Source organism: Capsicum annuum, unplaced genomic scaffold (genome assembly GCF_002878395.1).
Source record: "Capsicum annuum cultivar UCD-10X-F1 unplaced genomic scaffold, UCD10Xv1.1 ctg3610, whole genome shotgun sequence".
Lineage (NCBI taxonomy): Eukaryota > Viridiplantae > Streptophyta > Magnoliopsida > Solanales > Solanaceae > Capsicum > Capsicum annuum.
Genome location: NW_025843065.1, coordinates 15 through 11,968, shown reverse-complemented (window position 1 = coordinate 11,968; position 11,954 = coordinate 15). Strand labels below are relative to the sequence as shown.

Below are 11,954 nucleotides of genomic sequence, written 5' to 3'. Positions count from 1 at the left end.
TAATAAAATTAACCAAGTGGCGGTAACATCTTGGATCTGCATCAACAGCGACGATTACATGAAGTACGAGGGGAATGAAGCGATGAAAGCCCCAAATCGGACACCAATCGCACAAATCATAAACTTCAAATTTACTTACTAGCTCCAACTGTGAATTGAATTTTACCACAGCAAAAAGAGCCGTGCACCGGAGTTCTGTTCACAGCCCGAGGGAATCTATGGGAAATTCTTCTTCTGATGACAAATCCCAAGCCAACTCTTTAAGTTGTACCTTCAGTAAGGCTTTACATGTATGATCTATAATCACCGTAGGATCGCTGTATAAATTGCACTAGCATTAAACCCTTCCACCATGCCAAAAAGTTCCTGGAACCTCCACAATAAATTTGGTATCACAGAAGTCGGGAGTTGAATAAAGCAATGCTTTGGGAGCTCATCATAGAAGCCTTACATAAGCACTAAATGATGAGTTTCTATAGCAGAAGCTCATTTATAGAAACTTATCTAGTTTAGCTTCCAAATCCTGCACTGAAATCATGTTGACAAAGTTTTGTCTATCCTCAGGTGTATATTCTTTTTTCAGAAGGGACAGCACTTGCACGTGTGCTTCCAATATATTAGTCCTGCACAAATATGAAAAAGGATTTGGTGGCTGTGAATCCTTTTAAATGATAACAAGTACAAAATACAGAATTTGCAACAATACAAATGACCTTATCGCCTTAACCCACATAATCTAAATAAATGTGTGTTGTTTGTATATTTCCTTAATAATTAGGTCACTCGTGTAGAAAGCCATTGTCATCAGTTAAATTTTCTGGCACGCCACCTATGCATAGGCTGTGGCTTATTGTGACTATATAAATACATAAAGGAAACTGGGACAAACATTTCAACAAGTTGTCTCTCATTAGGGAAGACATTTCAGCAACAAGATTATGCTGGGAATGAACGCAGAAAGGAGAACTTGTAACTCTAATTTTAGATACCGAATCCCTGCACCCATATCCATAAGTGGATCCATACCCCCGACGCTTAAAATTTAAATCATGAAGATCTGACCTCTAGATCAAACACTCGCACCCAAGTCCGAGCAACTTAGCTCTTAGGAGGTATTGTTACAAAGTTTGTGAAATCAAATGATCAGCTTGCACATATTTTCATCTAGTCCCTCACTGATCCTTGTATTAGTTATATTTGTAACAAGCTCGGTATGTAATGTCTTACATGTAAAAGGATTGTGATGTAAAGGCTCATTGTATTAATGTAATTTACACAATAGAATAATATTTTCCTGTGTCTTTACTCACACAACAACAACAACAAACCCAGTGTATTCCCACATAGTGGGGTCTGGGGGGTAAGATGTACGCAGTCCATACCACTACTTCAAGAGAAGTAGAAAGACTGTTTCCGATAGACCCCCGGCTCAAGACAAGAAATAATAGACAAATACTTAACAAAGCATGGAACAAGATGTCAAGACAAAAATATGCCACCCACAAGGGATAATAAACAAAGAATAGTAAACACATTCGTAATAAAGCATACAACAAAGTGTCCTAGCAAGAATAATACATCTATCAAGTAATGTTCTACCCCAACGACTCAAAGTGGCACTAGCCTTCTATCCTAATCCGCACCCTCCAGATCTTCCTATCTAGGGACATGTCCTCAGTGAGCTGTAACTGCTCCATGTCCTGCCTGATCAATTCTCTCCAGTATTTCTTCGGCCTACCCCTACCCTGCTTGAAACCATCCAAACCAAGCTTCTCACTCCTACGAACTGGGGCATCCATGCCCCTCCTCATCACATGCCCGAACCATCTCAATCGGACTTCCCGCATCTTGTCCTCCATCAAAGCCACTCCAACCTTTTCCAGAATAGTCTCATTTCGAACTCTATCACCCCTATTAAGCCTACACATCCAACGCAACATCCGTATTTCCGCCACCTTCAATTTTTGAATGTAAGAGTTCTTGACTGGCCAACATTCCGCTCCATACAACATGGTCGGCCTGACTGCCACTCTGTAGAATTTGCCTTTAAGTTTGGGCGGCACCTTCCTATCACACAACACTCTCGAGGCGAGCTTCCACTTCATTCATTCCGCTCCAATACGATGGGAGACATCCTCGTCAGTCTCACCATTCCCCTGAATCATGGACCCCAGATACTTGAAACTATCCCTCATACACACCGTCTGGGAATCCAACCTTACTACCACCTCGTTTTCCTGCCTCACATCATTAAACTTGTATTCCAAATATTTTGTCTTGCTCCTGCTCAACCTGAACCCTTTAAACTCAAGGGTTCGTCTCCACACCTCTAATTTATCATTCACACACCCCCGCGTCTTATCAATCAAAACTACATCATCTGCAAAAAGCATACACCAAGGCACCTCTCCTTGAATACGCCGCGTCAAAACATCCATCACCAAAACAAACAAAAACGGGCTAAGAGTGGAACCCTGATGCAACCCCGTCAAGACAGGGAAATGCTCTGAGTCTCCTCCCGTCGTCCTCACTTGAGTCTTAGCTCCATTATACATGTCCTTAATTGCTCTAATATACGCCACCGGTACCCCACTCACCTCCAAGCATCTCCAAAGCACCTCCCTAGGGACTTTGTCGTACGCCTTCTCTAAGTTGATAAACACCATGTGCAGATCTCTTTTCCTTTCCCTATACTGCTCCACCAGTCTCCGCACCAGGTGAATTGCCTCCGTCGTCGAGCACCCGGGCATAAATCCAAACTGATTTTCCGAGATAGCCACTATCTTCCTCAACCTCAACTCGACCACTCTCTCCCAAATCTTCATAGCGTGTGGTTCAATAACTTAATACCTCTATAGTTATTGCAACTCTGAATGGTCACCCTTATTCTTATAAAGAGGGATCATAGTACTCCATCTCCAAGCCTCGAGCATTTTCGCCGACTTGAAAATGCCGTTAAATAATTCAGTCAACCACCTTAAGCCAGCCTCCCCAGAGAACTTCCAAAAATCTACAGGGATCTCATCAAGCCCCGTCGCCCTACCCCTACGCATCCTGTGAATAGCCTCTCTGACCTCTTCTACCTTAAAACGTCTACAATAACTAAAATCACGACACTCCTCTGCATGCTCCAGCTCCCCTAAAACAATAACTCTATCCCCTTCTTCATTCAATAACCTATCGAAGTACGACTGTCATCTCTTCTTAATGTGACCATCCTCTACAAATACTCTACCATCCTCCCCCTTAATGCATTTCACCTGATCGAGGTCACGACCCTTCCTCTCCCTAACCTTAGCAAGCCTAAAAAACCTTTTTTTTCCCTCTTTTCTCCTCTAACCCCACATACAAGCTCTCGAACGTTGTCGTCTTAGCCGCCGTGACTGCTAACTTAGCCTCTTTCCTAGCTATCTTGTACTCCTCACTATTAGCCCGCTTCTCATCTTCATCCCTACTCTCACCCAACTTAGCATATGCCCCCTTCTTAGTCTCCACTTTCTTCCTAACTTCTTCATTCCACCACCAATCCCCCCCGACGATGGCCGGCACAGTCCCTGGAAATATCCAACACCTTACTAGCAGTCTCCTTGATGCACCTAGCCGCCCTATCCCACATACCATCCACGTCCCCCCTGCACTCCCACACCCCCATTCCCGCCACCTTCTCCCCTATCTCCCTCACATTCGCCGACGTAAGGCCGCCACACTTAATTCTAGGTCTACCCTCTTCACCCATTCTCTTCTTATCTTTCTTAATACCTAAGTCCATCACCAAGAGCCTATGCTGGGTTGAAAGATTCTCACTCGGGATGACTTTACAATCCTTACATAACACCCTATCCCCTTTTCTAAGCAACAAAAAGTCAATTTGCGTCTTGGTTATCGCGCTTTGAAAGGTGATCAAGTGCTCGTCCTTCTTTGGGAAGCTCGAATTCACCACTACCAACCCAAAGGACCTCGCAAAATCCAACAGAGCAGTTCCCTCCTCATTTCTATCCCCAAAACCAAAACCTCCATGCACATCGCCAAAGCCTCCTGATAACATGCCAATATACCCATTGAAATCCCCTGCTACAACAATCTTCTAAGAACTAGGCACTCCTCTCACCACCTCATCCAATGCCTCCCAAAACCGCATCTTCTCCTCCCCATCCAAGCCCACTTGTGGTGCATAAACACTACACACGATCAGAGTAAACCCCCCAATGATCAACTTAACAGTCATCAACCTATCGCTGATCTTCTTAACCTTCACTACCTGCCCTCTAAGCTCTTCATCAACTAAGATGCCAACTTCATTCCTCCGCCTCTCGCTGCCAGAGTACCACAGCTTGTAACCATCCACATTTAGACCCTACCCACTTAGTCTCCTGCACACACGCAATATTGATCTTCCTCTTTCTAAGAATCTTCACTAGCTTTATAGACTTACCCTGCAGAGTACCTATATTCCAAGACCCAACCCGCAACCTATTAACTCTAGCAACCCGTCTTCCTCTACCTCCCCTAACGTTGGGCCTAGCCCCCTCTCCCCTATCCGCCCTTCCCTCCTCCCCCACTCCCAACATAGGCCCCCGCCCTAACCCCCTCGGACATGACCCTATCCTACCATCAATGTCCACAGACACAACTCCCAGAAAAACACACAACGACGGTAATCAAGCAACAAAAGGAAATAGAAAGCACAAGCATAGTATATAATATGTAATAATAAAGAAAAAGTCAAACCCAGCAATTATAACTAACTCGAGTAATGGAATAAACCGGAAATATACGACAACAGACAATCCCAACAAATTAAGCGCAATTTAAGAAACAGGAGATAATACTAGAAATTATACGAAGAATGAAATAGCAAAGGTTAGAAGTCACCGGGTTACGCTTGTGGACCAAATCCTCTTTTCCTGCGTGCTATGTTGGGTCCTAGCAAACTGATGCCGAAACTGGTCGCCGGGATAATTGGCCGGAGCTTCGCCGGAGTGCCTCCGGAATCCGAAGTTGTGGGAACCAGATCTGGTCGGAACCAGAAGTACCGTCAGATGGACTCGCCGGATCGATCACTTGTGACCGGAGCTGCGCGCTGCCTATGTCGCCGGAGTCGAGCCGATGGCGACCTTGACCGCCGGCGAAAGCACGAGTGGTTCGAACGACAGAGGGGGACAGCAAACAGGAGAGAGAAGAGGATAGAGAGAACTGGGGAGAGAGAACGGGGGAGTGGGAGTTATCCTTGGCTATTACTGGCGCTCCGACGCCGTCGCCGGCGTCAGCCGGTCAAGGGGCAGTGGTCGTGGGTTTAGTGAACGTTAGAGAGAGAGAGTATATGTTCCTTGTAAGTATATTTTGGTGTACTTGGACAGTAAGAAACAGTATATGTTTTCCTTTACTTCACACAAGTACAAGGAATTAAAAGACAAACAAGTTTTATTACGATATAACTGCATAAAAGACCTTACTTAATGGGTTTGAAAAGTATTGCACGTGTCGATGAATTCTGCAGATAAAGCCTCATTTTTGCCAGTACCCTAGGCAAATCTTCATCTATTGCTGTGCTGGCCTGTGCCAAATAAATGGATCAGCATGTAAATCGAAAGAAAGGGAAACACTGATTGAATAACAAAAGATCAGCAGGCATGCTGTTTGTTGATTAAAAACTAATAAGTTGAATGGTTTGGTTATTTTGATTCATGCAGCCATTTGTGTAAAACAAAATCAAAGTTGCACAAAGGTTTTTTGTTTAATTAAACAAAAGATAAGCTTATCTATCTATCTGTTTACCTTCTGAAGAAGCTCTGCAATCTTTTCTGGTGAAGCAAAAGCATGATCCTTGAGCGGCTTTGCAATCCCAGACTCCACTTTTTGATTTTGATTACCAGATAATGCAACTTTAACAGCCGTAACCTTTTAGACATTTCATACAAATAGTTAAAACCTTAAAAAAAAGATTCCTAAGGAAATGAACAGATCTACAAGGTCATAAAACATCAATCTTGACTCTAAAAATTTGGCTCATGGCCGCATTCAAACCTCAGATTATAAGTACCATTACTGTTTCCCATGTCCATCAGTAATACGTCTCAGGTCATATACCAATGAAATTGATTCACAATAGAGATAGTGAGGGGCCATCATGATAATGATCCAAAATCAGAAACTAGAATCAAAACGGAAAATTGAAATAAACAAAAGGATATATGGAATTCGAAATTCGATCGGATTTATGAGCAACAAAGGGCTCTATACCTTCACCTCTTAATTGAATCCAATCAAACAACAATAAATCCGACTCAATCAAAGACTAGAAAACCAAATTGAATCCACAAACTGGGAAACTCGATGATTGATTAAGCTAGAAGAAGTCAACATGGGCAATTTAGAGAATCCACCTTAAACACTCAATGTACGATTATCAACTACGAACTATACTAATGCTAGGTTTCACCTAGAGAATTCTACTACAAGCTTCAAAGCTCTCAATTCATCAAAAATTAAGAATGAAAATGGCTAAGACAACTATCAATAGTTATTGTCTTTACAAAAAATAGCCTATTACAAAATAGCTCAAAAGTGACTATTTAGGAACCCACAAGGGCCTTCTTCATCCATATGTGGAAGCCCCTCCTAATGTGCTCCAATCTAACCGTGCTCGTATCATATCAACCCCCCACGCACAAACCAAAAAATGAAAAAACTGACAATGTTGAGTGCAATTGTGCTAATTAAATTACTGATGTTTTTTTTTTTTAAAAAAAAAGAGGGTTGCATTGGATAAAATCAGCAAAAAGGCTATTGACGGTAGCCACATTTACAACAACAAACCCAGTGTATTCCCACCTAGTGGGGTCTGGGGGTAGCCACATTTACAGATTCCAAAAAAGCAAAAGTATGTCCTATTTCATTTTAAAAGGATTTTATGATGTCTACTAACGAATCAACATCGTCTAATTAAAAATAGCTGATAGTATTTGAAGCTAGTGACCTAAATTATAGATAACCGGTGGTATTTGTAGCTAGTTACCTAAATTACAGATTTCACGTTGGTGTGTTCTTGTGTTATATATAATATAGTGATGATTATAAAATTTCAGAGGATCCCTCTTTTGATTGTTTATGTGAACCCGAAGAGCCCCCTCCTTGTTTTCCCCCTCTCCAATTGGTCAGGCATCCTTCACATAACCATTGGCTACATTAGCACCATTCTCCTCAAGTTTTCCACATAATATCTCATAATTTAAGTTTTATAACTTTATTATTAGATCTTAAAATTAAGATCATGAAGGATCCGACCTCTAGATCCGCACCCAAGTCCGAGCAACGTAGACTCTGTCCACCAAGGCTGAAACAGAAGGGAAGAAATCACCTAGTGTTTTGTCTCTATCGGGACTTGAACCTGAAACTTCACGGTGCTCAGCTCAACCCACTTAAATAGTTTCTCATCCTCTCCAATTCAATCTCCGTGTCGATTCCTTTCCTATTACCCATCAGAGGTAAGACCACCACAGATCCTTCCCTACTTCCCCCCTCCACATTCCCTGCCCCCCCCCCCCCCCCCCCCCCCCCCCCCCCCCTCCAACAATAGCAGCACTGGACAACATTCAGATCATATCTAAATTCTAAATCCCGTCACAAAGCCTGTCATGGATTGTCTAAAGGTCCTAGTTTTTCTTCCAGAAAGTAATACGCCTATTTCCTTATGTTCAAATAAGGACATGCCATCATCAACCACCATAAAACAGGCCCCTTCCCACCTTCTTCATTACAACTCTTACATTGGTCATATCATGCAAACGATAAACAACTTCAATAAATCCCCCACACAGCTCTCCAACCTTGTTGACTAGATCTTTTCACCAAAAGTGTGTCGAGAAATCCACCAAGTTTACAGCGATAGAGTCACCAGCATATCGTGGATTTATACACATATCATGCTCCACCCACACTTCTAGCTTTGAGAAAACTCCCAACTAGCCACCTTCCTCCTTGAGGAAATTTCGCCGCCTGATTATCCTTCGCAAATCCGAAATGTATAGAGGATTGGATGTCTTTTGCAGAGAACCATATCTTTTTGTAGGTTCTTTACCTTTTGGTATACCACTTGTATATGGCCATTTTGGCCTTGTGATTAATGAAATTGTTTACCTAATTTATTAAAAGAACTACAAAGCTACAACTGTTTCAAATGGCAGTTATAAAACAAAAAAGAGACATAGGGAATATGTCCCAAACTCTGATGTCAAAGGTATAGACAGCTGGTAAGAGTCAATATCAAAATTAGATGAGAAATATATGGCAGTAAATAAATCATATAGGAATGTATGAAAGAAGTTGAAAGTATACAAGAAAACGGCAGCTTTTGCCTAAAAGTCAGTGATAATTCAGTTAATTATTTATAAATACTAAATAGTGCAAAGTGACACTTCTAATGAATGAGATACATGGGATGGAGAAAATGTTCTTCATTGGTAGAAGATAAGGTACCCCAACAGAAATCGTTAATTATTTAAAGAACAAAGTTGAAAATGTTGAAAGATTGCTCCTACAAATAAAGAAAGATCAAAAGACAAAAATGGAAAACAGAGCTAACCTTTGTCACAAAAGAAAGCAATGGTTCCACAACTAACTTAGTCACTGACATAATGAATTCCTCACAAGTAGTTTTCAGGTTTTTCTCCAATTCCTGCATTCAAAGAAGCTTTTTACCATAAATTAAACTTGGAAAAGTTTCTATTCATCATTTATATAGCCATCTAGTTCACCCTGCCCAAATTTTTCCAGAGATGATGGTTGATAAAGTTGCATCTTTCCATGTAAATGTTGATATCCTTGTTTCAGAGGAAAGGAAGAGGGCAAGAAGAAGGTGAAATATGAAAGGAAGGATAACAAATCATCAAGCAAAACTGGAGGGATAACAATCCTTATTGCCAACTAAATCTACTAATTCTCCTATTTCCCCCCAAATATTTTGTTTACACCCAAAAAAGCAAAAAACTAAGACAATTCAACCAAATTATCTGGATGCGATTGCTAGTGTCTTCAAAAGGTCTTGAGTTACTCTCCTTCCAAACTGTCCACCAAACGCAAGCAGGCATTACCAGCCACCAGTCCTCTTTACTGCTTCTTCCCCGCATTCTTCCGGTTGCTGAGAAGCTCCAACATAGATTTGGGCATGACCTATTTTATCCTCAATACACTAAAGAACATGTGAAACAGATTTATGGTTGTCTTGCAATGAACGAAAAGGTGTTCATTACTTTCAACTTCCTGTCCACATAATAGACGTCTTGAACAAATTGGAAGACCTCTTCTTTGTAATTTATCTTTTGTTAGGCATGCTTTCCTTACCACCAACTGAGCAAAACATGATACCTTTGGTGGAACTATGACTTTCCAAATAAGCTTCCAAGGCCAAGACACATTTTGATTACTTATGTGGTCCATGTTGTAGTAGACAGACTTGACTGAAAATTTTCCTTTCCTGTCCAACCTCCATTTGAGTTTGTCTAAGTTCTCAGTAGTTCCTCTAAAAGTACCCAGGAGCTGAAGCATTGGTGTAAGACTCTCAATTTTCCAACCTTAATCACTCGAGTCTTGATCATCTTAGCATGTTTTTGGAGACAATACATAGAACAGGTAAAGTGGACTTCAAACTGGGACCACCAATCCATTGATTCTCCCAAAATTCAGTCTTGCTTCCATTACCCACTGTGATCTCTACTTTGTCCCAGAAAACTTGCCACTGATTGCTAATGGTTCTCCAGACAGTACAACCGTAGGGGCCTTTGACTTCTTTTGTAATCCATTGATTTTCCATTCCATATTTCTCTAAGATGAAATTTCCCCATAGTGCTAAATCCTCCATATTGAACCTCCATAGCCATTTTTATAGAAGACTTATTGTGCAGACACGGATTCTTAATGCACATACCACCCTACTTCTTGCTTAAGGTTAGTACTTCCGATTTCACCATGTTGATGCTTCTGTTCACTTTGTTGCCTTGCCAAAGAAAACCACTCCTCAACCTGTCGAACTTTTTTTTAACTCCTTTAAGAATTGGAAAAAAACAGACATCAAATAAGTGGGAAGAGCATCCAACACTGAGTTGATAAACGTAGTCTTCCTCCTAAGGACAAATATTGTGTTTTCCACCTTGCAGCTTTTTATCACATCTTGTGAATGAACTATGGAATTCGACATTTAGTAAGTTATGCAATATGCTCCAACTGCTCTCCAATCTATGGTAGCACTAAGCAAAGAACTGTGGAACAGATTGGACAACCAAAAAGTCAAATGACTTTGCAACAAGTTGAATATTCTATTGATTATATGAATTTCTGTGAAAACTTTTCTATACTGAAATTCACTTATGTGAAATAACCTTTTGAGAAAGCATATACGGTCCCAAGTAGGGAAAAACCAGGAGTGTGATGCAGATTGGTGTCCAGGATAAAAGTTGTCAAATTATGACGACTGTCAATACTAACAAGGTTGGAATTTAGGTGTAGATTGATTAATTAAGTGATACTTTAATTGTTTATACAAAAGAGTCAACCAAAATGCATGAAGATAATCTTTTTAATGAGATGAGAGCGGTAAATAAAAATAACTACAACCCATTGATACTAAAAGCTACTCAAGTGAAAACTACTGTAAACTAAGCGGAGCAAATACCTTCTTGGCGTCAATTTGACTTTCCAAAACTCGTGGAGATAAAGTTCTAGCTAATGAAGTTGATCTCGACCAGTCAAAGATTGATGCCTGACCCCTTAGAATCCGCCTCAGATGCTCCTGGAAATTTATAAAAGAAAGCTTTACAATGTAACAGTCAATCAAACATTAATCTAAAGCTAAGAAATTGACACATGTAGCATGAGATTTGAAAGGTTATACTGATGATCCATTCTACTACAGAATAGGAGACGTCAACGTCTTTGAGATGATATTAGACAATCTTTTGATTATACCTGAGAAATACCCGAGGGACAGTTATGCACGGTCTAACGCTCAGAGTTGAAGGCTTAAACTGATGTTCCATTAGACAGTCTATTTTTTTAATAAACAAGAAATACCCGAAGGTCAGGTATGCACGGTTTGAAGCTCCGTACATAACGGGCCTACGCTTCTACCTTTCTCCACTTAAATACCAGACGGCTCTCATATGCAACAAGATTCGAACCCATAGCGGGCACCTAACCCATATATCACGGACTATGCATCATACCATTAGACCAAAGCCTTGGAAGCAAGGATTTTAGAAAATCTTATTTGTCAATAGGCTATGATGACCTTTTCTCAGACGTACTGGGATACTTTAACATGGGCTCATGGAAGCCTTTAATGAGTTCCACAATAATGGGGGTTATATGATGACCTTTTGCTGGGAATTGTGGCAGAGATCATTCAGCATCTTGGGTGCAGCATGTACGTTGCTCTCATCTAAGCTTATTCGTTGCATCAAATTTTGGGTTTTCGAATAGTCTAGCAAAAGCAAAAGTTTATGGAGGAGCAATGTTTGGAATCTTATGATGCATTTGGCTTGAAGGAAATACGCGAATATTATTGGACAAGAATGTGTATCCAGCCTATGTGTAGGATAGACAATTCTTTTGGCATACCAGAGAAAGATCTTTACTCCAGCTAGGATCATTTGGACTTCAGAGCTTATCGGTGACAGGATCTTCGGGGAGATTGAGAGGCACCTCTGTTTGTACTGGCCTTATCTACTACCACCTAATCTTCCCTGCATTGTGTACCTGAGAACCATACCTCTACAGCTCTGACATGGTATGCATACAAGTAGACCATTGTCTTCACAGTCCTGGATAGGATCAGAATATTATACATGGGATAGTCACTCATTTGAGCATTCGCACCATCTGACTCGGAACCAAAATTTGGGACGGAAGCAATTTGTAAGTTCGACTCGAATTGACTTAAGATTTTGATTGGAAATGACTTG

The 11,954-nt window shown here is 41.0% G+C and overlaps 1 protein-coding gene across 1 annotated transcript in view; it reads right to left on the bottom strand.

The window, feature by feature from the left end:
- The window catches only part of LOC124891478 (conserved oligomeric Golgi complex subunit 3-like), a gene marked incomplete at its 5' end in the record, with an annotated part of 11,139 nt that extends 356 nt beyond the window's left edge, over positions 1-10,783 (bottom strand). Inside the window, 5 exon segments of the mRNA XM_047403216.1 lie at positions 1-623; positions 5,454-5,554; positions 5,776-5,898; positions 8,582-8,674; positions 10,667-10,783. Coding sequence (XP_047259172.1) covers positions 491-623; positions 5,454-5,554; positions 5,776-5,898; positions 8,582-8,674; positions 10,667-10,783 — 567 coding nt within the window.
- Between the last annotated feature and the right edge of the window lie 1,171 nt (positions 10,784-11,954).